At 46.4% G+C, this 24,932-nt stretch overlaps 3 protein-coding genes and 1 long non-coding RNA gene across 7 annotated transcripts; 2 read left to right on the top strand and 2 right to left on the bottom strand.

Moving 5' to 3' along the window:
• Window positions 1-6,175: 6,175 nt before the first annotated feature.
• Window positions 6,176-7,982, bottom strand: LOC139068902 (uncharacterized). The gene is made up of 2 exons (XM_070549558.1): window positions 7,894-7,982; window positions 6,176-7,303 (listed from the first exon to the last, which is right to left on the bottom strand). Exon 2 carries the CDS (start codon window positions 7,211-7,213, stop codon window positions 6,176-6,178), a length of 1,038 nt encoding a protein of 345 aa, XP_070405659.1. The 5' UTR covers window positions 7,214-7,303; window positions 7,894-7,982.
• Window positions 7,983-7,992: 10 nt separating this feature from the next.
• On the bottom strand, window positions 7,993-8,665 carry LOC139068904 (uncharacterized). The gene is made up of 4 exons (XR_011520154.1): window positions 8,532-8,665; window positions 8,391-8,459; window positions 8,250-8,321; window positions 7,993-8,172 (listed from the first exon to the last, which is right to left on the bottom strand). It is a non-coding gene; the product is annotated as an uncharacterized lncRNA (long non-coding RNA).
• Window positions 8,666-13,492: 4,827 nt separating this feature from the next.
• Window positions 13,493-17,396, top strand: snrpb (small nuclear ribonucleoprotein polypeptides B and B1). The gene is made up of 7 exons (XM_015958355.3): window positions 13,493-13,615; window positions 14,637-14,788; window positions 14,877-14,988; window positions 15,082-15,234; window positions 15,308-15,437; window positions 17,051-17,182; window positions 17,274-17,396. The coding sequence occupies exons 1-7, from the start codon at window positions 13,613-13,615 to the stop codon at window positions 17,312-17,314; spliced, it is 723 nt and encodes a 240-aa protein (XP_015813841.1). The 5' UTR covers window positions 13,493-13,612; the 3' UTR covers window positions 17,315-17,396.
• Window positions 17,397-18,085: 689 nt separating this feature from the next.
• ctsa (cathepsin A) lies at window positions 18,086-24,363 on the top strand. 4 transcript variants are annotated; one of them, XM_015958356.3, is made up of 14 exons: window positions 18,086-18,211; window positions 19,829-19,989; window positions 20,065-20,176; window positions 20,254-20,304; window positions 20,374-20,460; window positions 20,532-20,687; window positions 20,771-20,947; window positions 21,034-21,125; window positions 21,543-21,621; window positions 21,708-21,856; window positions 21,942-22,017; window positions 22,304-22,393; window positions 23,342-23,443; window positions 23,640-24,363. In XM_015958356.3, the coding sequence occupies exons 1-14, from the start codon at window positions 18,170-18,172 to the stop codon at window positions 23,721-23,723; spliced, it is 1,458 nt and encodes a 485-aa protein (XP_015813842.3). In that variant the 5' UTR covers window positions 18,086-18,169; the 3' UTR covers window positions 23,724-24,363. The 4 variants fall into 4 exon arrangements, with proteins under 4 accessions (XP_015813842.3, XP_070405657.1, XP_070405655.1 ...); XM_070549556.1 differs by lacking the exon at window positions 18,086-18,211 and adding an exon at window positions 18,408-18,630; XM_070549554.1 differs by lacking the exon at window positions 18,086-18,211 and adding an exon at window positions 18,806-18,827.
• The last annotated feature ends 569 nt before the right edge of the window (window positions 24,364-24,932 follow it).

Here is a 24,932-nt window from a genome sequence, read left to right as displayed (position 1 = left end):
TTGTTGCCTCCCAGATTCAGGTGTTACATCACAGACACAGATCGTTGTTGCCTCCCAGCTGCAGGTTGTTGCCTCCCAGATTCAGGTGTTACATCACAGACGCAGATCGTTGTGGCCTCCCAGCTGCAGGTTGCTCTTCTCTTTCTTAGGATTCCAGACCATAATTCCTCTCAGGCCGACCGAATTGGGTCGCCAGCTTTTTCGGTTCCTGTCTCCATTGAGTATGTTGCTGCTGTACGCTGTTACGTCACTGCGGCTGCTCATCAGCCTGATCAACAGTCGAAACACGTCTTGTGCAGCAGTTTGTTGTGGTCGGTGTCGTTCCGTGCTCGTCGCGCGCTACCGGAGCTGCTCCCAGTGACTCACCATCTCTCCTCCAACTCACTGAGGCGCGCGACCGTTCAAGGGAGCTCGGTTCCCATGGTAACTGTCCCGCAGAGAGGTGGCGGGAAATCTGGGTTAGCCGCTAACTGCATCGATCAGCTGATTAAAACCACACCAACAACAGAGAAACTCAAGTGTCCCAACAGGACACAGACAACCAGGACTTTACATGACTCAGATGATAGTTTAATAGTTTAATGTTTTTAATATATAAATGTGGCAATACGAGAGTGGTCTATGACCTGTTGACGCCAAGGATGGCAATTGTACCTGCTCGAGTGTGATTTTATTAACAACGCCACCTTGGGAATTTCACCCAAGGAATTAAACATATAGATTCAGTTCACTGGACAGTAGACGTGGTTTCAGAAGTTACAATAAGTGTGTTTTATTTTATAGAAGAGACAATTTAAAAGACACTTTAAAAACTGGCCATGTAAAATACCATAAAATACTAAAATTAATGCCCCAACAGGAACTGAACCAATGAAATGTATGGAGAACCAAATTAATTTTACTCACTGAAATCAATTCATGAGGTCCCAAAACAAAATGGGAATTAACTAAACACAATTCAACTACAAATTTAAATAAATAAAGAGGTTAACAAGCAGGACTGAGGCTAGTGATGGAGGCAGGTAACGCGGGCAGAGAAGCCCCAACACAAGAAAAATAATGAAGAACGTATAAAGAATTCACCCCTGGCAGTGATCATTCATATCAACGTGAGGAAACCAGCACCACCACACGCACACGGGACCACCACCTCCGAGGCCACACCCCACACCTCCTGCCCCAGCCTGCACAAAGAAACAAAAAAGATTAAAAACGGTATAAAATGGGTACAATATAAATCAGCTGTTCTTCCTTCTGAACTCCGGCCACGAGCCAGGGAACATCCTTCAAACAGCTGATTTGAAATGTAGAAAAAGGAAACGAAACAAAACAGCGGCGCCTCCCACTGGACCACGGATAAATCTAAAAGGACAAGGAAGAGGTAGAAGTTAACAAACTAACAACTGACCAAGTGTGGAGACGGCGCAGCACACACCTACCGGTCCTCTCACCGATGACCCCTGAGTAGAAGGGAACTCCCTGCCCAGCAGCAACGGGGATTCAATCTTTCCCTGGTTTTACAAAGAGCTGATGTTAAGATTGTTTGACTCATAGGTTATCTACCTGCAGAAGGTACGTACCGTTTGCTAATGTTTTGTATAGCAAAGGCAAGCGATGATGTCACACCCAACACTGATTAATTGCCCAAGCTGCAGAGTGCACAACACGGTTTGAGACACAGTAACTCTACTGCTAAACAGAGTAGCCATCCAGGTACATACCACAGTTGGAGCAGAGCCGATCACCCAAAAAAAAACGCAGCCAAAGGACACGGGCTGGTAACACGTAGTGATATACTTAAAACCAGCTGTTTCCTGAAATGACTTCCTTGCCGGAGGAGCTCCCCTTTTATAGCCGGAGCGCCCTCCTACGTATGGAGGGCGTACTGTTCTAAACCAATAAACTTGGAGCAGGTATTTCGTACTGCTACATTCCACCCCCCCAACAGGAATCGTTGTCCCAACGATTAACAAAACTGAATGTCTCTAATCACTCCAAGGTCTAAAAACTTGTGCCGCAAAGTTAAACCCTGGGGGCGCCACAACCCGTACCCCAACATCACCCACCGCCCGTGGAAGATGGTGCATGTTCGAGTGCTGGCCTGCGGTTGAGCGCTGTGTCCGACGTAGATGCACAATGGGGGCAACCGCCTGCACCACAAGGTCGCCAGCCGGTGCCAACGGTGACCCCCCCAAACTAGGTTGCTGCTCTACTGTAGGACCAGATTCCTGCTGGTCCGGTTGCACTCTGGGCAGTGATGGCTCAGGGGGTCCTGCGGCCCCAACAACCCTCTTAGGACTCAACTGATGGACGTCAGTCCTTTCTAACACCAGGTCGTCGTCCTCCAGAGATTCCTCCATGTTTTGCTCCTGCACCGATGAGGAAGGATAGCCCACTGCTACTGGTGGTCTGGTCCATACCACTGGTTTCAACATTGAGCGATGAACAGTTTTACACTTTTGATCATCGTCCACAGGTGCGACCGTATACACCGGGCCTTCCCCTCTAGGAGCCCTCACCACCTTATACACTACTGAACCCCATACGTCCTGGATTTTATGACGCCCCTTGAAGCCCAGCTGTCTGACCAAGACAAACTGACCTTCCTTTAGTCCGACTTCCCTTACCTGTTGGTCATGACTTCTCTTTCTACGTTCAGCAGCTTCCCTTAGGCGTTCGTTAGCTCCCTCAAAGGCTACCTTAAGCCTACTCTGATGTTCCTGAATCCACTGGTGTACACTGCCCCCTACAGGTTCCTCCACTTTTCCCAGCAGAAAATCCACTGGGAGTCTAGGTTCTTGTCCAAACATCAAGAAAAACGGAGACTCTCCTGTTGCCTGATGAGGTGTTGTGTTGTAACAATACAGTAACTGCGGCAGACAAGAATTCCAGTCTCGTTTCCTAGATACAGGTAACGTCCGCAGCAGATTGTGTAGCGTCCTGTTAAATCTCTCGCACTGCCCATTACCTGCAGGGTGGTATGGGGTAGTGCGCGTTTTCTCAATGCCATATAGGTCACACAACTGACGGATGATGGTGCTCTCAAAGTTCCGCCCCTGATCAGAGTGGATGCGGGCTGGCACTCCGAACTTTGAGAACCACTCCGTGACTAACACCTGAGCCACCGTAGATGCGTGCTGATTGCTGGTGGGAACTGCTAAAGTGTATTTACTAAATACATCCGTTAGCACTAGAACATTTTCCCACCCACCGCAGGCAGGTTCTAACACAGTGTAGTCCATGGCCAAGATCTCATTTGGTCGGGAGGCCAACAAGTGACCCATGAAACTACCTGTAGCTGGTCCCTCCTTGGCTACCTGGCATCGTTCACAATTTTGACACCACGCCAATACGCGCTTGGACATATCTGGCCAGTAACACCTGAGCCTAAGCAGCTCCAATGTCCTTTCAACGCCCTGGTGACCGTGGTTCTGATGAACCTCCTTTAACACCTCCTCCTGCAATGCCTCCGGCAACACTAGCTGAAGTGTATCCTCGGTGGTCCTTGGGAGGGTAACCTGGCGAAATAGAACACCGTTACAGTCAACTAGACGTTTCCACTGCCTTAACAAGGTTAAGGCTGGCTGGGAGAGTTTTTCGCGTTCCTCTTTATTAGGGCGCCTCCCCTTTCTCCAAAAGCTTAAGACATCTTTGATAACTGGATCGTTTTTCTGGATGACCCCCATTTCCAAAGGTGTACGCTCTGGGAATGTGGTTATCACAGCCTGGGTGGCTTCAGGCCTCTGGCCCTGCAGGACCTGCTTCAAAGGCTCTGGGAGGGATGTCCCTGGAAGCATGGCTCCCAAATCCTGGGCCCCTGTCGGATGCAGTCGTGACAAAGCATCAGCATTTACATTACTTTTTCCTGACCGATACTTAATTTCAAAGTCGAAGGCTGCCAGCTGTGCTATCCACCGCTGCTCGGTAGCCCCCAACTTAGCCGATGACAAATGGCTCAATGGATTATTGTCAGTAAAGACAATACACTTGTGGCCCAGCAAATATTCACGGAATTTTTCGGCCATGGCCCACTTTAAGGCCAAAAATTCCAACTTCATGGAACTGTAGTTCTCCATGTTCCTTTCGTTTGGTCTAAGCCCTCTGCTGGCATAGGCCACTGGTCTAACTTTGCCTTCCTGCTCCTGTGAGAGCACGGCGCCTAGTCCACCGTGACTGGCGTCCACCTCCAATATGAAGGGAAGTGAAAAATCAGCGTACGCTAGGACGGGCGCAGTGGTGAGTTTTGTTTTTAATGCCTCAAAGCTGGTCTGGCACTCAGCTGTCCAATAGCTGCTCAGGTCCCGATTGGATTTCCTCAACCCTTTCCCTTTTCCGGTTTCTGCCACCAGTTTGTGGAGTGGTGCCGCCAACTTGGCAAATCCCTCCACGAACCTGCGATAGTAACTGGCGAACCCTAGGAACGAGCGAAGTTCTGAGGTCGTGGTCGGGGTCTGCCACTCAGCCACTGCCTGCACCTTCTTGGGATCTGTAGCAACGCCTCTGCCAGAAATGACATGGCCCAAGTAGCCAACTTCCTTTTGGAAGAAAGCACACTTTGCCAACTTTACCTTAAGACCCTCTCTTTGTAATCTGCCCAGCACCATTTCCAACCTCTGCAGGTGTTCCTCCACTGAAGAGGAGAAAACCACGATGTCGTCCAGGTAGATCAGCAACGATTGACACTGCTTATCACCGAATATCCTCTGCATTAACCGTTGAAATGTGCCTGGAGCATTACAAAGGCCAAATGGCATTCGATTCCACTCAAAAAGGCCAAAAGGAGTGCAGAATGCCGTCTTCGGCCTGTCTGCTTCTGCTACTGACACCTGATTATAGCCACTAGCCAAATCAAGCGTAGAGAACCAACCTGCCCCTGTCAGTGCATCAAGTGACTCCTCGATGCGAGGAAGGGGAAAAGCATCCTTCCTAGTTTTTGCATTTAACTGCCTGTAATCCACACACATCCTCAGGCTTCCATCTTTCTTCCTGGCCAGCACAATAGGGGATGCGTAAGGACTACTGCTCTCCCTTATCACCTGTGCTTCCAACAGCTGGTTGATGTGGTCCTTAACCGCCTCATAGTCAGATGGTGGGATTCGCCTGAACCGCTGACGGACGGGAACATCGTCCTGCAGGGGGATTTCATGTACAACCGAGTTAGTGCAACCAAGGTCTCCATCATGGGCAGAGAAGACAGAGTCATATCGTGTCAGCAATGACCTTACAGTCTCCTGGTCACCTACAGAAAGGTTTGACAAGTCCAGCTCATTAAGCTGATCTGATGTTACCTCAGATCCCAGCTGGGATGCCACTGTCGCCTCATGGAGGGGAACCTCTGTGATGCCGCGTGGGAAGCTTGAAACTCCCACTTCCACCACTGTACCCACCCTGGTCCGAGGGTAGAGAAAGACACCCGTACTCCCCACATTAATAACCATAATATGGGTGACCCCTCTCTCCACCCGTACCAAGGCTGGCGAGGAAAGTAGGCCAGCAGGGAGGCCAAACACTGGTGGTTCGAACAGTACGCTCTTACCTGAGAACCGATCGGCACAGGTAGTAGCCACCACTTTCATTGTGCCAGCCGGAATTTGGCACGCCTGACGACCCCCGACCTTGATGGTACCAGGCACTCCCCCAGCAACCCTCCTACTGGCTTGGTGGCACTTCTGCAGCGCTAACCTCACTGGCTCTGGGGCTTGTGACAATGGTGACTGTTCAAATAGGGTCCGCCCGTGTTCCCCAAACAGATCCCTGTAACACCTGCTAATCACATTCATCCCCAGAACACCCGGACGCGACAAGAGTCCACCTTCAGGGGTGTCTTTGACCACCAGGACACCACACTGAGTCAACACTTTACCACAAAGTTCAACCTCCAGTTCTAAATAACCAATGTATGGGATGGCCAACCCGTTGGCAGCCTTAAGCCGCAACCAGTGGCAAGATTGCAGTTTGTCTGCACCCCAGGGTTCGAAGTGCTGGTAAAAAAAACTTTCCGAAATAGTTGACACCATTGACCCCGTGTCCAACAAGCACGGAACCTGCACTCCCCCCATTGTTACATCCACGTACGGACAAGACGACATCAATTTCGCCACTTCCACGGCAGTAGACTCTCCATCTGAGCCAGGCTTGGCACCCCCCGAACTTTGGCTCCACAGCTCGGCGGGTGTTAGTTTTCCGACGGTGCCACCCGTCCACCCTGCCTCCCAGACTGCTGAGAGTGTGCCGTGGACTGAGAAGGAACCCGGACCCCATCACAGTCTTTAGCGAAATGGCCTGGCTGTCGACAACGTCTGCAAATTAGGGGGCTACGACCAGCAGGATTACTCCACCTCGGACCTTGGAGCGCTAAGAGACCCTCCGTAAGTTTATTTAACTGTTCCTGCTGTAGCTTCAACATTTCCCTCATTTCAGTCAACTCCGACCGCATGGGGGAGGCTGCTGTGGTCTGGGGACATTGGACCCCATACTGCAACCCAAAAACTGAAGGGACAGAATAACTTCGGCCTCTAGCTCCTCCCGAGGAACCCTCCCGTTCCCACCTAATGGCTTCGGCTCTAACCTCCAACAGGGTAGCTGTTAAATTGCGACGCACAAACTGTTTCAACTCACGGCGCAAGGCACCGTCACTTACGTGCTCTACAAACTGGTCGCGAAGCAACTCTTCAGCATTGGGCATGTCAGTGGGGGCTTGCTGTTTAACAGCAGCCATTAAACTCATCAGGGCGAGGGAAAACTCTTGCAAGGTTTCCCCCTCCTGCTGGTGCCGAGAAAAGAACGCTTTCTGCAGGGCTACATATGAGTCAACACAGCCATAAAGCTCCCTTAACGCTGCAATCACCCGGGCAGGATCCTCCCTCTCCCCTCTAGGGCGAAACCTAATTTCTTCCCTGGCTTCTCCCTCCAGATGATCGAACAGGAACAAAGCCTGTTCCAAATCAGTGAGCTGCCGAGACCGCGTGCAAGCCTCAACCTCCTCCAGCCACTCAGCCAAACTAATCCCTGTCCGCCCCCTAAAGGAAGGACATTTTCTTTCTCGGGGGACCACAACCAATCTTTCCCTCTGTAGCACAGAAGTAGAAGGTGAAGCTGCAGAAGAGTGGCCACTAGGACCATAAATCGCCATTTGCTCTTGTTTTAACCTCTCGTTTTCTGCTTTCAGTTGTAGAATTACATTCTTCAACTGCCGCAGCTCTTCCTCCTCCATGATAACCTCTTACCTTGCCCACTAAAAAAAATAATAAAAACAAACTCCTATGCCGTTTTTCAGGAAAGCACCGCTGTTTCGTTTCGCAACCTGTAAATGAAGGACAAAATTAATACAGATACAAAAAAACAAAAAAAAAAAAAAAATTCTGAAAAACACACGTCTATCTCTCGTGAATCCTGCCAACAACGCCAAATGTGGCAATACGAGAGTGGTCTATGACCTGTTGACGCCAAGGATGGCAATTGTACCTGCTCGAGTGTGATTTTATTAACAACGCCACCTTGGGAATTTCACCCAAGGAATTAAACATATAGATTCAGTTCACTGGACAGTAGACGTGGTTTCAGAAGTTACAATAAGTGTGTTTTATTTTATAGAAGAGACAATTTAAAAGACACTTTAAAAACTGGCCATGTAAAATACCATAAAATACTAAAATTAATGCCCCAACAGGAACTGAACCAATGAAATGTATGGAGAACCAAATTAATTTTACTCACTGAAATCAATTCATGAGGTCCCAAAACAAAATGGGAATTAACTAAACACAATTCAACTACAAATTTAAATAAATAAAGAGGTTAACAAGCAGGACTGAGGCTAGTGATGGAGGCAGGTAACGCGGGCAGAGAAGCCCCAACACAAGAAAAATAATGAAGAACGTATAAAGAATTCACCCCTGGCAGTGATCATTCATATCAACGTGAGGAAACCAGCACCACCACACGCACACGGGACCACCACCTCCGAGGCCACACCCCACACCTCCTGCCCCAGCCTGCACAAAGAAACAAAAAAGATTAAAAACGGTATAAAATGGGTACAATATAAATCAGCTGTTCTTCCTTCTGAACTCCGGCCACGAGCCAGGGAACATCCTTCAAACAGCTGATTTGAAATGTAGAAAAAGGAAACGAAACAAAACAGCGGCGCCTCCCACTGGACCACGGATAAATCTAAAAGGACAAGGAAGAGGTAGAAGTTAACAAACTAACAACTGACCAAGTGTGGAGACGGCGCAGCACACACCTACCGGTCCTCTCACCGATGACCCCTGAGTAGAAGGGAACTCCCTGCCCAGCAGCAACGGGGATTCAATCTTTCCCTGGTTTTACAAAGAGCTGATGTTAAGATTGTTTGACTCATAGGTTATCTACCTGCAGAAGGTACGTACCGTTTGCTAATGTTTTGTATAGCAAAGGCAAGCGATGATGTCACACCCAACACTGATTAATTGCCCAAGCTGCAGAGTGCACAACACGGTTTGAGACACAGTAACTCTACTGCTAAACAGAGTAGCCATCCAGGTACATACCACAGTTGGAGCAGAGCCGATCACCCAAAAAAAACGCAGCCAAAGGACACGGGCTGGTAACACGTAGTGATATACTTAAAACCAGCTGTTTCCTGAAATGACTTCCTTGCCGGAGGAGCTCCCCTTTTATAGCCGGAGCGCCCTCCTACGTATGGAGGGCGTACTGTTCTAAACCAATAAACTTGGAGCAGGTATTTCGTACTGCTACATAAATAAAATCACAGTTTTACATTTTGTGATTTTGTTTCCCAGGTTTTTCCACCAGATGTTCAATACAAACTTACTGAGCACTGGTCTCCTCAGAACTGGAAATGAAGCACGCAGGGCACTCCTGGGGGCAACACTTGGTGGGGGATGTGGGGGATTCAACACCCACACTTTTCTTATTGAGATCGTTCAGCATTCACACTTTTCCAGCCGTTTTGCTCACCTCCACACCAGTCTTAGCCTGGCAAGCCAGACTAAATAAATGTATTATTTATGAATGTATTATTATATATCAAACTTTGGAAAGCAAGAATTTGGTCAGTTCACCAGACTACACCAGTCTGGTTTCTCGCACTCACTCTGTTTGCCTCATCTCCTTCTTCCCCTTCCTCTTCTGTTTCTGAAACAGGAGAGGGACGGAAGAGCTCGACTAAATTCATAATTTTACATCTTGACATTAGCTGTAAACTCTCAGTTTGATAAAGTGAAGAACAACAATTTGCAGAGGTTTATTCCTCAGGCGCGACGCCAGGTTTTCATTTTTGGGTGGGCCACGGTAATTTTGGACAGACCTTAATAAGCAGTGACTTTGAAACAGGCAGGTCGTGCTAGAAAATTTCGTTTAAAAAGACGTCATAAAAATTTTCCCCCGTCATTTTTATTTCTAAAATATGAAGTAAAAACTCCCAATTTAATTTTCATTCATTTTCCATTAATAGGCACCAGAATGCATTACCTGCACCTCTTATATTTACCTTTCAACGTAGGACTCTTTCATAAGGGTACATGCACACCAGTAGTTTTTACGGTTATTCATGGGGCAAGATCTCCGACATTTTTGAAAAAAAAAAAATCTGTCTTCCAGTAAAAGCAAAGCATCCAGCCCACCTCTCCAAATGCGTAAAATGTGCATCACATCCGCTAGTTAGGCGCGCCGCGCGCAACATCAGCTACGTCAGCCCAGACAAGAGCAGAGAAAATAGAGACAGAATAGAGGGTAATTCTGTCTGGATGTGGATGGAGATTACATTTTACAGCAGCCTGATCATCATTTAAATACGTAAACAAGCACCTGTCTTCTAGTCCATATCAGCATTATTTTAATTGGTGTGTGAGCGTTTGTGTTTGCGTGTGTTTGCGCGCGCGCGTGTGCGTGTGTGTTTTCCACTTCAAACACTGGTCTAACCAACCAGACCAGCGTGTCCAGTAACATATTAACGTTACAATTAAACAATTTCACTTCATGTTGGCTAGGAACATTTCACCTGCCGTGGCCCCGCTTCTGCTCCACATAAACTTTGTGCGTGATCAAATGTCTCTGCAGGTGCTTTCTGAGCTGAAGAGGCTATTCTGCCTCAGACTGGATCATCGACATAAATATACGGGGGTCTCCATATTAGAGACGGGAACAAGCGCTATTCAGCCAAAGTTTCATAATCAGCGAACATGTTTCCAAGTGACAGATCCCTCAGAGAGACCGGCTTTCCAGACTGTTTCAGTGGGAGGAAATCTTATTGCATGCGCCGTGGTTCTGCACTGTGCTGTAAACCCCTCTACAGATGTTCAGCTCACTGTCCACCGTGTTCGCTCTGAGCTGCGCTGAGCACAGTGTCCAGTATAAAGCTCTGATGTTCTGATGGGAATAATTTCTTGATTGATTTAGTTACCTCCACGATGTACGTAACGATTAAAATATCAGCTCATCTGTGTGCGCATCAGTGTGCGTCGGGGTAATTCTTTCAAAACAACCAACTCAAGGCCGGATTAACCATATGGGCAACTGGGCAATTACCCAGGGACCATGAACTCTAAAGGGCCCAGGCTCAGGGCAGCAAGAGCACGAGCAAAATACTGTATCTGTAATCTCCCGCTTTATATTAAACTAGTGTGACCGTACGTCCTGTTTTCCCCGGACATGTCTGCTCTTCACTCTCTGTCCTGGACGTCGGGGGGGGGGGGGGGGGGGGGGGGGTGTTTGATGAAAATGTCTGGCTTTTCATCCAGGAGCAGGGATCGAATTATGGGGGAGCTGGATATCCTACACATCCAGCGCATTGTTGCACAGCGCTCCAGAAAGCTGCTTCCAGCGCACGGCCCATTCTCAAAGCGGCAACAAAAAACTATAATTAGCACACGATCGTTCATGTCCGCACATGTTCTCTACTTTCTGTCTTATTTGTGCCTGAAGCGCTCTGCTACTGCAGAGCTCATCGTGTGCTGCGGTAACTCCACCTCACTGACGCAGCATAGAAACGCGCTCTCCGCTTTGCGGTCAGGAGATCCCTTTGATCTGCTCAAAAGTAACTGATGAGGTGAAAAAGTAAGAATCCAGGCAGCAGATTTTCTGGAGACTTTAGAGGAGTTGCAGGAAAATGAGAGACAGACAGGACAGGAAATAGTTAAATAAAAACAAGAAAACAAAGTAAAATGTAGGTAGATTTATCTCCACTACGTGTTTGTACCTGTATAAAACACTAAGTTACGCACGTAAGATTTATACATCTATACAATTCAGATCACCTTCAAAACTCAGTCACACACCCAGGGCCGTTTCAAGGTATTTTGGGGGCCAAGGCAAAATGAGCACCCCCCCCCCCCCCAATAACTGGGCCCCCCAGAAGCCTCTGTGTAATTCATACCCTGTCCAGGAGTGTTAGTTATACAGTGTTTGTAAAAGCCCCTCAGGCATTACTGACATGTTCTAATATTATCAGATGAAGAACTAACTTATCAGACATGCTGTCTCATCTGCTTCTTTTCTAAACTTGCTAAAAGTAACAAAACTGATTGAAAGCCACTATTTATGGATTCTCTGAAAGTTTCCATGGAGTCTGTGACAACTTATGTTTTCATTGATCCTGTCGTCTAATCTCACAGCTGAAACAAGCATCCTTAATAATCTGTGCACAGGAAGCTTACCGATAATGTAGTAAAACAAAAGGTATAATAATTTCTTATTAATAAAATATTGTTGCAGCACTAAAGCAGAAAAATGAGATTTTGCAATAAAGATGCTAAATATTTACATATGAATTGTTTTAGAGCCCTTTTATTGACAGAATCTGAAATGTATTTAGTTCTTACAAAAAAAAGGGTCCCAACGTGGTTTGTGTGGCGTTGCCATAGTGTGACGTCATAGGCACAAATCCCCTGTCCTCTTTTTTGGAAATGGAAACATGATCACCCTACATTAAACAAACTGTCCACCCGGGCTTTTGCGCTGCACGGAGACTCTTCGCTGCCTATGACTTTGAACATCAGTTGAGAGTCAGTCTCATGCAGACTGACCAATTAAGAAAGGGCCTCAAGTTAAGATCCTCTCCTCATTGGTCAGTCCACACGAGGTGGGTCAAAGGTTACCCTGAGCGGGTTATGTGATGTCAGGCATTCAAGTATTGAGTATATTTTCTGCATATTACAGTAAAATATTCTGTATGTGACCATATTATGGTGATCCTTGGGTCGTGATGATGGGGCCCTTGAATATTGTTGCCCAGGGTACAACAGTGTTAATCCGGCCCTGACCAACATCCTTGAGTTTATCCATCAAAATAAACAGTCAAATGGATCTGTAACCTGCCATTTAACTGTTTTGCCTTCTTGTGAAGATTGTTGCAAAGAGAAACAACTAAACTTGATTAACCCCAGAGCCACGCACACTGCACTGTACTTCCTGACTGTAAATGAGGGGGAAACAATTTAATCGGATCCTTTTCTTTTCAACATAGTTTAATGTAAAGTTTCATTCAGTACAAACTTTAGTTACACCAATCTAACGAGACAGAGCCTGGATTTGTATTCTGAACAGTTTAAACATGTTTAAAACGGAGACATGCATGACGCGTCTAAAATTCGCACCTGCTGCGCTATTATGGAAATTAAACTAACAAGATGAATAACATGAAATTATTTTAGTCACAGACAACAACCCCCTCCCCCACACTTTTGAAAAGCTTGCAATGCGCCTGGAAGCACGTATTAACTCATCACGTCTTCTAAATAAAACAGTAGAAACGCTTTTTTCTTTTCTCGATCCTTGATGGGCCAAGGTGTTGCTCAGTGTGATGATGAAGGGTGTGCAGCTTATAAAACACAGATCCGTGGTCAGCCTACATAACACGACTTCATGTGACACCTGCAGACCCACAGACTCTTCTATTTACTGGTTTTTGCATTAAAACACGAAAAAGAAAAAGGGAACATCATTATAGCTTTCATATAATGAAGAACTTGGATAAAAAAGAGTTCATTCTGCAGATAATAGGTTCCAGTTAGATCAAGAAAACCTCAACAATTGATGACAGAAGAGGATGAGAGCTGAACCCTCATCTTCTCGTTTCCTCTGTTCTGTATATATATATATATATATATATATATATATATATATATATATATATATATATATATATATATACATATAATCAGTGTGCGTGAGTTGTGTATGCACGCGATGCCTATTCAATAAAACAATTTAGTTTCAGTTTCTTGATCTTATAATAGTTCTGTTTGTTTAAAATGTTTGGTTGTTTAAATCTGTTTTCAGAATGATATTTTAAATGTACGTTAGCAGAAGCTAAATTATTTTACTTCAAACACTTTGCCATTTTCTGTAATTTACAGCCCTAATTTATAATATTATAAAAACTCGTTTTAGAATAAAATAAACTGCAAATAAAAACACCCTGAGCACATTTTATTTTTCGTTTGTGGTAGGAACAGAAAAACTGTCAGTTTTCCCCTTCCAGACCAGTTTCAGCACGGAACGGAAGTGCTCATCACTTCCTGTGCTTTGTGATTAAAGAGGCCCGGTTCACAGGTCCACTCTAATTTTTGAATAGAATCCGACTTGAGTCGGAGCCATCAGAACCGTAAACATGGTGAGTGTTTCCCGGCCAGAGGCTCGGGTCGCTGCCTGACCCGGAGAGCGTCATTTTTCTCCGTTTTACGGGTTTATTCGGTGTTTGCAGCAGTTTATGTGAACGTGAGCGGGACGTTCAACAGAACAGCGACCAGTGTTAACGTACTGTATTATAAGTGAACAATTTTTGAAGTTTTCCGGCGGCTTTTCGGGGTTCCAGTTAACCGGGAGCAGCCGGCCGGTTTGGGCCTTTGTTCGAGTTTAAAATTACAGAAACCGGTTTGAGGCGGGAAGGTTGCTGCTTTGAACTTTAGCTAAAGGGAAGTGACGTACAGACGCGTATAAATGGTCTTATTGAATGTAATAGACATTCCAGCTGTGTATTTACAGTGTGTGAGCAGAAACACAAATAACAAGAACTTAACGGAGTGTTACACCGGGGAACCAAAAATATCACCTTCGTTCCTGTGTTATGTGCGCCCCTCCGAGCTCTTTCTTTTGCACCCAGCTGCGAGTTTGAACCATCCACTCGCAAAAAATGCGTGTCCTAACCATAACCCTTACCACAACCCTGAAACAAACATAAAAATTGTGCTACACATAATGCTTTCAAAAAATAAAAGTGTGCAATACGTTTTTGGTGACCAGGTGGTTAATGTTAGGGTGAGGGTTATTTTTTGTGAGTGTGTCGTTTCCACTCACAGCTGGGTGCTAAAGAAACACATGTCGAGGGGGGAACACACATCGACACAACACCTGAATCCTATCAGACACAAAGTTTTAAAACAGCTGATTTTCATTAACATCTTCTGAATTTACAGAGTAAAAACAGATGAATAGATTATGTGGAAAATGTAATCTGTTAGTGAATTCAAATGTATTGAAAAGAAGTATTCCAGAGTTGGATAGGCAGTAGAGTACGGTCATGTTGGTAACTGGTTATGTTAGCAGTTACTGATGGATCAGAGGTGAGGTGAAACCTCACCTGTACAGCTCATTGCTGCTGAGCTGTCATGGTGATAACTGTGATTGGTGTGTAGACGGTGGGGAAGAGCAGTAAGATGCTGCAGCACATCGACTTCAGGATGAGGTGCATCCTTCAAGACGGACGAATCTTTATAGGCACCTTCAAAGCCTTTGACAAACACATGAACCTGATCCTCTGTGACTGCGATGAGTTCAGGAAGATCAAGTAGGTCCAAGTTGTGCCTGTTATAATTTTTATCTGAAGAAGTTTTAATTTCAAAACTTTACTGATCATGACTGTGTTCCTCCTTTAGGCCAAAGAACACTAAGCAGCCAGAACGTGAGGAGAAGAGGGTTTTGGGTCTGGTTCTACTGAGGGGGGAGAACCTGGTGTCCATGACGGTGGAGGGCCCACCCCCAAAAGATGTGTGTACTCCTTGTCAGCACTCTAGACATGGACGTGTGCCTGAGCTGATAAAGTTTATGACTGTTTGACCTTTGACTTGTGATATCTCTCAGACTGGCATTGCCCGGGTCCCCCTGGCGGGCGTGGCCGGAGGTCCAGGTGTGGGTCGGGCGGCGGGACGCGGTGTTCCTGCTGGAGCTCCAATGCCTCAGGCTCCAGCTGGACTTGCAGGGCCAGTTCGGGGGGTGGGTGGGCCCTCACAGCAGGTAACCATGGTAGCACAGCAGGTGTTTTGGGTTTATTTAGTAGTTGGTTCCTAACAGGTTCTGTGTGTGCCAGGTGATGACCCCACAGGGCAGAGGGACGGTTGCTGTGGCAGCAGCAGGAGCCAGCATTGCTGGGGCACCGACACAGTATCCTCCTGGACGAGGAGCTCCTCCCCCAATGGCCCGGGCTGCACCCCCTCCAGGTAGGCACAGATTCGTCCAGGTCCTGGGTCAGGTTGGTTCAGTGTCTGCAGGTATACATAGCTGTTGGTCTGAAGAAGAAAGGATCTTTTGTATAGCACCTCTCACGATAAAAATCACAGGGTGTTTCACAAGGATTAAAAACATAAAAGACGAAAATGGAAAAAATTGTAATTAAAGATGTGAAGAAAGGGAAAAAGAAAATGAACAATGGTATCAAGAGCAACGTCTTCCTGCGGTGTCCGTGAGAGCGCACGGGGTTGGTTAGCATTCCTCCCATAGATATGTATATAAACACGTGTTTATATACATCTCCCCCCAAAAATGCACCAGACTGATGCGTACATATAAATATTGGAAAATGGGTGTCCATAGACTCCAATAACACGTTTTTGAAGAAAAATGGGAGGTGGCCACCACCGACATTTTGACCGTGTCACAGGTTCCGTCAAGCCCAGACAATTCCACAAAAGGGAAGAGAGGTGGGGCTGTAAGGCTGGGATCAACTGATGACACCTGGTCGAACTAGCTACAAGCTAACCTGAAGCTAACCCAAAGCTAACGCAGAGGTGGGAGCTAAGCTAACGGAGGTAGCAACCTAGCTACAACCGGAGTTAACTGTGCACAACACCAGAGCTTCTGAGTCAGAGATACGCCGCGCTGACCGCTGGGTAAAACCGGGTGGAACACAGAGGTCTCCGAGAGCTCCACAAGCCGGCAGCCGCACAGCAGACAAGCGCCGCTGCGATCTGAGATGCGCAGAGCTGCCGCTGGGGAGAACCGGGTGGAAAGGTTTCCATCCCAGAGCTCCACAAGCCGGCAGCCCGCGCAGCAGACAGATGCGCCGAGCTGCGGGGAGTGGGGAACTGGGTGGAAAACATCATTTTCAGTCAGATGAGAATTGTTTGCTTCAATCCCTGCATTAGCGTCTGTATGGTCTGGGGAGGATGGCGTGAGTTCAGTCTCGAATGGACGGTGTGGTGTTAACATAAATCCGAAGGACTTCTCAGGGATGTGGAAATCCCCGAGCCTGTGGGAGGCGTTAAATACGCTCTACAAAAACCTGACTGGAAGCAATCATAGATGTTATGTCCATCAAGAGCAACTGTGAGTTGTTTAGCCACAACCTTTTCCAAGATCTTGGAGATGAACAGAAGTTTAGAGATGGGTCTGAAGCTGCTATGGTGAAAGTCGTCAAGGCTCTGGTTTTTAAGAAGCGGGTGGATTACAGCATTCCTAAAGTAAGCAGGGACCTGACCAGAGAAGCATTAATTATAGAGAGCACGCTGGGACCAATGGACTGAAAAGCACCTTTAAACAAAGATGAGGGTAAGATGTGGAGGGGGCATGCAGAGGTCTTCATAGTTTAAAAAAACAAAACTGACTGACTGACCTGTTCTGACCCAGTTGCCCATCAGCTAGACTCGATGGTTTCCTGTTGTTGGTCTATCTGTTCGCTCAGCTGTGTTTTTGTTTCTGGACCTTGGTTCTGCTGGTGAAATGTGTTTGCTGTAGCTCCTGTTTTAGCCTCCAGAATGTTGGTTTCTTTTAAACTTCATATTTTAGCCTCTTTCAGTCAGTGATCACTTATTTTTACCTGGCTCCTCCCCCGTAGGTATGATGGGTCCGCCCCCTGGCATGCGACCCCCGATGGGCCCACCAATGGGAATGCCTCCTGGTCCAGGTCGTGGCGCTCCCATGGGAATGCCCCCTCCAGGCATGAGGCCACCTCCCCCTGGAATGAGAGGTGAGCTGTTACCATGGAGACTGAGCAGCTGTGTCACAACATGCCATCTATTATGTTCTAAATCTGATCACATGACTTGTTTATTTTCTAGGACCACCCCCTCCTGGGATGAGGCCACCCCCCAGACCCTAAAGAAGCTCCACCCTCTCTCTTGGCTGATGTATAGTTTCTTTTTTTACCTGGTTTCTGTTTTAAATAAAGTTTTCTGATTGTCTTTGCTTGTGTCTGTGATTCTGTTGAAGCTAATAAAGAAAAAGTGACCTCCTAAATCTGGATGGAGGTTTTTCTTACCTCACCTCTGGGTGTGTTCTGTGGCCCCCTAACCTCTGCTTCACCATTATAAGTTAGTCCTGTGTGTTTCAGACTAAAAAGCCCCGTTCTGATGAAAGAAGTCGGGGTGAGTAAAAGGGCACATTTTTACTTGAAAAATAGTATTTAAACTGATCCAGCTTTGGCTTTAATGACACTGTGTAGGTTGCTATCTATACATTACTTTGCTCTATTTAAAAGTAAGTTAAAAGCACTTCAGCACATAAAATTAAGATTGTCACTTGCCAAATAGACTATACCCTCCTGTTTACCTATAAGAAACGCCTCAAAATGTCTTTAAATTCTTTATTGATGATTTAATTGTAGACAACAAAAATGGCATTGACAAAATAAAAAAGATAATTTCCCTTGCCAAAAATTTATTACAGTGTCCTGGTCACCTGTAAATGGTTAAATTTACCTAATATTACTTTATTATCTCTTGATGTTGTTAGTGCCATCACAGGATGCTAGGTGTCTTCCACATTCATAAACACCTTAAAAATGGCAACAAATGATCATTTCCCTTGCCAAAAATTGATCACAGTGTCCTGGTCCTACCCACTACCTGGAACCAGAAGTGAGTCTGGGACAGTCTCCGCCCGCCGCGCCGTTTGTTAGCGTATTGATAAATGAGGTGCAGCAACGCAAAGGACAGTCACATGACTGCGCCGTCACATGACCAGCGGAGCCTGTTTACAGTGGAGCCGGTGTGTGAAGGTGAGTGTCCGGTTGGTCCGTTCTTAGGTTGTCCGTTAACCCACGTGGTTCTGTTTGTTTGTTTCAACCGGAAGTCTCGAGCCGGAGTTGAGAGTTTGAGAGAAAAATCTATAGATTCAGTTCTTTGGAACATCTGGTTCTCCTTTAGGCTAAACTAAACCTAGGTGTGTCAACTCCGCTTATATCTGGTCGGAATATATATGTCGATGGTCGGAACCGAAAGTGTCACGTGTTTTATTGGCAGACCAACGCTTCCTCTATTTTTCCTGAAGCTTCATTAACTCCTGGATACAAACTGGTTGTGCTGGGAATCAACGATCTTTGACCTCTGAGTCCAGTCACAACCATAAAAAACTTGGAAGTCTGATTTTTCACGCGCCAAAGACTCACGTGGAGCCTTTAGTCCTGGACTCATAAATGTGAGGTTTATAAAATGTTTTTGAGATTAATCATTACACCCACACACTGCACCAGCTCTCCCTGAACACATGACCAGGAACTCACTGGGCCCAGACATCTTGAGGAGTTCCAGTGGTGTTCTTCACTTCTGTATTTTAGGGCACAAGGGACACTAAACGCTCCTAAAAGCTGCTGAAGATCTTGGATGAAAATGAACGTAAGATGGTCGGCACAGAGCTTCAGTCAGCTGCAGGTGAAGGGCCTGTATCACATTCTGGAAGATTTGTCCTCTCCACATTATCTAAGTGTTCCTGTCGGTGGACTGGTCTCCTCTGGTTCCGTGATAGAAGAACAAGCGATCAAAGTCCTACCAGAGAAGGAGGTCTTTCTCCACTTCCTAGATTCCCTGGAGGACTCTCTTCTTCAGATAATGGCTCTTTTAACCTCTCACCCATCAAACTCGCACCAATCATGGACCTCTGGGTCGGTTCTGCTTAAAATGTTCTTTAAATGGATTTGAATGTTCATGTAGGGTGCCCAAGTCAAGCCCATCTACTTCCAGACCTTTGGTCCCCTACTGCAAAAAACATGAATGGGAGTCTATGAGCCGACAGTTACTGTCTGATCCTGTTTGATGTGTCATGGATTTAACAAGATGCCAAGAAAGCGTTGATTTTCAGCAGCCAGCCAAAGTTACTTGAGTTTTGTGTGAAAACACGTAGAGGACTCCAACCGCTCATCTCACCAAACCAGCTGTGAGTTTAGCGAGCTTCACGTCCTTCCTCCAGGATGACAGAAGGAGCATTAAAGGTGGAGAGCACCACCGTAAATCTGGTCATGTGGTCAGTAGCAGCTACAGTGGGGGAGGGGATCTTCTGCTGTGACCTCATATATGACACGTCTGATTTGTTGTTAATAAATCAGCTCCCATAATTAATCATTTAATTGAAGAATACTGGGTGTGATTCTGGGCATTGGGCAATGTTTACATTAGAAAATAACTTTTATCACCCCGTTCAGGGACACGTGAGCCGACCGGAGAGGGAGGAGCCTTAGGCTCCCCGTCGGAGCTTCTGAGATGCTCAAATGTTAATCTGAAGTAACTTTTGTAATTTGAGTTAAGCTCTTCTAATCCAAGCTCCTACCGGAGGTATGAAGCTATAGATGATGGCATCACTTCCTGTCTGATTGCAGGTGTTTGTGTCCTCTTCCCTTTAGATGAAGGTGCTGCTGTGGTTGTTCCTGGTGCCTCTGCTGGGCACTGATGCAGCTCCAGTTGATGATGAGATCACCTTCCTGCCTGGTCTACAGAAACAGCCCAGCTTCAGGCACTTCTCCGGATACTTGAACGTGTCCAATGGGAAACATCTTCACTACTGGTCATTACCTCGACTGTCACACACTTGAGTTATGACCTCACCTGAGCCTCGCCTGAACTCCTCTTCTCTTTTCAGGTTTGTGCAGTCCCAGAACAAGCCGTCCTCTGACCCGGTGGTTTTGTGGCTTAACGGTGGTCCCGGCTGCAGCTCATTGGATGGACTGCTGACTGAACATGGCCCTTTCCTGGTAGGTAACTTCTGACCCCCCCCCCCCCCCCCACCACCACCCCAACAATAGATGACCTCTGACATCCGTCCTTTCAGATCCAGGATGATGGGGTAACCCTGCAGTACAACCCTTACTCTTGGAACAAGGTGTGTCATGTGACCTAGTGATGGTTAGTACATCTTCTGAAAGCTCATTGATTCGTTGTTCACCTGCAGATTGCTAATGTTTTGTACCTGGAGTCTCCAGCTGGCGTCGGCTTCTCGTACTCCGACGATAAGAATTACGTCACCAACGACACAGAGGTCAGCGATGCCCTCGGCTCTCTGATGCAGCTCTGTGGTGTTCTTAGGTTTCAAGTGTTTTGTGTCTGCAGGTGTCGATGAACAACTTCCTGGCCCTGAAGGAGTTCTTCCGCCTGTTCCCGGAGTTCAGCAGCAACGAGCTCTTCCTGACTGGTGAAAGTTATGGAGGAATCTACATCCCAACGCTCGCTGAGAGGGTGATGGAGGACGCCAGCATGAACCTGCAGGTGGGACTGCTCTGGTTCTTCTGCAGGGCAGACATGTCTGTGCGTCTGTCCATTTCAGCTGTCCGCTTTCACCTGTGCTGCAGGGTATTGCCGTGGGAAACGGGATGTCGAGCTACGAGCTGAACGATAACTCTCTGGTGTTCTTCGCCTACTATCACGGCCTGCTGGGGACTCGGCTCTGGACACAGCTGCAGATGTTCTGCTGCAAAGATGGGAAGTGCAACTTCTACAATAACCAGAACCAAAACTGCTCTGACAGCGTGAGTCTGGACTGGACAGAAGTACCTTACTTGTGGTCTCAGGCGTCTACAGGTATCCTCTGGTAGTAATCTCTGTGTCTTTGCAGCTGTTGGAGGTCCAGACCATTGTCTACAATTCAGGACTAAACATGTACAACCTGTATGCTTCCTGTCCAGGTGGAGTCCCTCACAGATTAAGGTGAGCTGTAACTTGTTTATGGGCCATTCTCATCTGTACCGGGTCGGCCCGGGCCGGGTAGCGTAGGTTGTTTACATATCTGGGTGGCCTGGTATTTTTCCAGGCCAACCAAGGCTCATTCTCAGCCCTCTTCTCGAGGGGGTCTGCTTCAGGCCGACCAGGGCCAACACACCCACTGCTGACAGCAAATTCACACCTTCCATTAGAGCAAGCCTCTGATTGGTGGGTAGAATCAGCCCACATGGGCTTAAGACAAGGATGTGTGGAATCAACCGGGCCAGGCTGGGGCCGACTGGGGCCGACTGGGGCTACCCGGCCTGGGCCGACCCGGTACAGATGGGAATGGCCCATTAGTTGCACCTGTTGCAGTTGTGGCCCGGACCCCAGGCAGGTAACTTGTTTTTGATTGGTTGGCAGTGTGGAGAGTGGCCAGCTGGTGATCAGAGATTTGGGAAACACCTTCATCCACCACCAGTGGAACCGGCAGTGGAGCCAGGTACATATGAACCCTCCTCGTCTCTTTGATGTGACTCACCTGGTTGTTGCTACACAACTACTACTCAGCTGTTTGTCTACCTGCAGAAGCTACAAAACCTGGCAGCACTGCACCTGTCTGTCCGTTTGGACCCGCCTTGCACCAACTCCACCCCCTCATACCTCTACTTGAACAACATCTATGTCAAGCGTGCTCTGCACATAAGTCCTAATGCTCTGGACTGGGTCATTTGCAGGTAACACAATGACCTGTCTCACTCTCACCTGTCTGCCTGAGTTGGTTCAGAATTGAAACTCAGTGGTTTCTGTCTTGTGCTGCAGCGCTGAGGTGAACTTGAACTATGGCCGGCTCTACATGGATGTCAGCAAACAGTACCTGAAGCTGCTGTCAGCTCTGGTCAGTAAACGCAGCACAGCACCTGTTCAGCAGCTTCACCTGTCTGAACAGAACTTCAAATACTGTTTACAGCAAATCAAAATGAACTCATGAGTCAGGATCATCTGGTCCGTTTTCTGCTGAATATATGAATTATTACAGGATTCACACCTGATTCTGGACCAGTTCACCTGTGTTAGATCCAGCCCTAAACCTAACCTCTCCCTGCTCTAGCTCCAGGTGTTTTAGGTAGAATAATCACCTGTAGATTCTTCATCAGGTGTGTGTGTGTGTTTTCTCTGGACAGAAGTACCGGGTGCTGGTCTATAACGGGGACGTGGACATGGCCTGTAACTTCATGGGAGATGAGTGGTTCATTGAATCTCTGAATCAGCAGGTAACAAACACCTGAATGAAGATTGTAGTGTTTACTTTGAGCCACTTGAGATTTAGATTCTAAAAAGTGCTTAATTTGTAAATGAAACTTTTCTCAGAGTTCCTTCTGCTCTAAACATTAAAATAATTATTTCATTTTCTGTTCCTCACTTCTGATTACCTTCAATGGTGTCTGTTTGTTGCAACCACCAGGTACAAAAGCTAACTTGTTTTTATTTGACTATTTTTCCTGTCCTGTCTCTGTTTATTATCTTCCTGCATCTTCTCTCAATCCTAAAGAGAAACTGCTACATGGCTTCATATATATTCACCTTATGAGTTACCTTTGAACTGCAGTTCTAAAAGATCTACCGACAGCAAATATAGCGGAGTGCGCGTTGGCCGCACCGGTAAGCTGAAATCACCGAAGGACAAAACAGGTGATGTCAAAGACACATCAGGCACAAATAAAAGACAGAAAACATAAAAGGAAATGAGCCGACATAAAAAGGATCGCGTGTTAAATTTGTTTTTGAGGTGGCGACACTTTCTGAATGTTACTGTGGCCGTGCTCAGGACGCATCTGTCTGGAGCGCGTAAGAGCTCTGCGCCTCTCAGCTCTAAATAATCCCCGGAGAGTCCACATAGATAATGTAATATACGTAGAACCAGAATTGTTCTTGGGCTCCCCCTGGGTGTGTAAACTGAGGGCTTCCAGGGGAGCCTGTCGTCCTTTGGGGTGAGCCAGGATCCCTTTAGCTCACCCGTAATTCGAACCCTGCGTATAGCACAAGTTGGTCACGTGAGTTGCCGGATCCTAGCAGACAGTTGCCGGAACGGTCCTTTCAAAATAAGACAGTTCCCGGATCTTGTTCCGGCAAGATCCGGATCAAATTAAGCACTGATTCTAAACTTAAAGGACAATGTTAGTGACTCCTCAGGTGTGTTCACCTGTATGTTTGTCTCTCAGGTGGAGGTTCAGCGGCGTCCCTGGCTCTATCAAGACATAGACGGTGAGCAGGTTGGAGGCTTCGTCAAAGAGTTTGACAACATCGCCTTCCTCACTGTGAAGGTAACCATCATCATTATCCACAGTGAGCTTCTGATGTCACTTTGGGGGCGGGGCTTTGATCTCCAAATAGGACACAAGGTCACAGATGTTCTGACTTTTAGTGAATCATATCTGGATCTGCTGGCTTCACAGAACCAGATCTGCTGCAGAAACATGTTGTTGATCACCTGATTGATTGATTTTTGTCTCCCTGCAGGGTTCTGGTCACATGGTTCCATCAGATAAACCAGTTGCTGCTTTCAGCATGTTTACCAGGTTCATCAAGAAACAGCCATTCTGACCTAATCTCTGTTTGGACTTTCTCAGCCTCCATACTTTCTAGTTGTTTCATTCAGGCTTATTTCACTGCCAGCCAATCAGAACAGGTCTTCTGGGAACACTTTAAGACAAGGGTCCCTTTATTAACGTTACCTATTGCATTATTAAGCATTAATAAACAAAGGATCCCTTTGATTAACTTTCTCGATATTGTGGTCTTAAGGTTAGGATGGGGGTGGGGAGGCTGCTTTGTAATTGTTACTCCATCCATTTTCATCCGCTTATCCGGAGTCGGGTCACAGGGGCAGTAGCCTAAGTCGAGAGGCTGGGACTTCCCTCTCATTCCCTCTCTGTTAATTATTACTTAATAACATTAATAATTAACAGTTGTTAATAACTGAATAGTTTATTAATGCTTAATAATGCACTAGGTAGCATTAATAAGGACCCGTTTTGTGAAGTGTTATTGCTCTTTCTGTTGTAAATTTACTGTAAAAACTTTTTTACTGTTTTTAAATCATATTTCTTCTCACAGTGTGCACCAGGTTGCCATGGTGACAGGTTTCCATCATGTAAAGAAGCACGCAATGTTGATTTCTCTTTTCACATTGAATGTTGCTTTAAAGGGAAAACACAAAATAAAATCTTAGCTTAACAAGCGACTCAACGCTGCCTTTGTTCCTGTTGATGTTCTGAACGGTGGCCCTGGAGGGACAAATGCAACATTAACCAGATGACTGTTATGGATCAATTTCATCTCTGTGGTTCCTCTGGTTCAGGAGCTGATTCCCTTCTGGGTTTGGTACCATGGTGACTGATGATGGAAACCAGTCTTTGAGCAGGTTGGATTTCTAATGTAGAGATTAGACCTGACTTTATGAGTGTAATGAAATGAGATTATTACAGTTTAATCAATGACCATAGACCTAAGATCCATATCGAGTATGAATCCCATCTAATTTATTTAAACCAGATGATTGGATCTTTTTATTGCAGAGATTAGATAACCGTTACGTATTCACTCAGAGACAACAGAATAGAGAGAGTCAAGTTTAAAAGTTAAGAATTTTATTACTAACAAATTAAACTAGACTGACTTTAAAAGTAAATGTATAGTGTAACTAAAAATGGATTAGGAGATGAATGGATGACGTGTGATGTCAATCAGAACCAGCAAATCCGAAGAAGCAATTAGTTCTGACGGGAACTGAAGATGTTGTTTTGCATTAAG

This window comes from Nothobranchius furzeri, chromosome 3, assembly GCF_043380555.1.
Source record: "Nothobranchius furzeri strain GRZ-AD chromosome 3, NfurGRZ-RIMD1, whole genome shotgun sequence".
Classification (NCBI taxonomy): domain Eukaryota; kingdom Metazoa; phylum Chordata; class Actinopteri; order Cyprinodontiformes; family Nothobranchiidae; genus Nothobranchius; species Nothobranchius furzeri.
The sequence above is the reverse complement of the archived record's forward strand: the minus strand, read 5'-3'. Positions and strand labels throughout refer to the sequence as shown.

Coding starts and splice junctions, on each gene's coding strand:
- LOC139068902 (XM_070549558.1), bottom strand. CDS start 7,213: ATGGAGGAGGAAGAGCTGCGGCAGTTGAAGAATGTAATTCTACAACTG.
- snrpb (XM_015958355.3), top strand. Junction 14,789..14,876: donor GATGAGTTCAGGAAGATCAA/GTAGGTCCAAGT, acceptor TTCCTCCTTTAG/GCCAAAGAACACTAAGCAGC. Junction 14,989..15,081: donor AGGGCCCACCCCCAAAAGAT/GTGTGTACTCCT, acceptor GATATCTCTCAG/ACTGGCATTGCCCGGGTCCC.
- ctsa (XM_015958356.3), top strand. CDS start 18,170: ATGACCAGCGGAGCCTGTTTACAGTGGAGCCGGTGTGTGAAG. Junction 20,177..20,253: donor CTGAACATGGCCCTTTCCTG/GTAGGTAACTTC, acceptor CCGTCCTTTCAG/ATCCAGGATGATGGGGTAAC. Junction 20,305..20,373: donor ACCCTTACTCTTGGAACAAG/GTGTGTCATGTG, acceptor GTTCACCTGCAG/ATTGCTAATGTTTTGTACCT.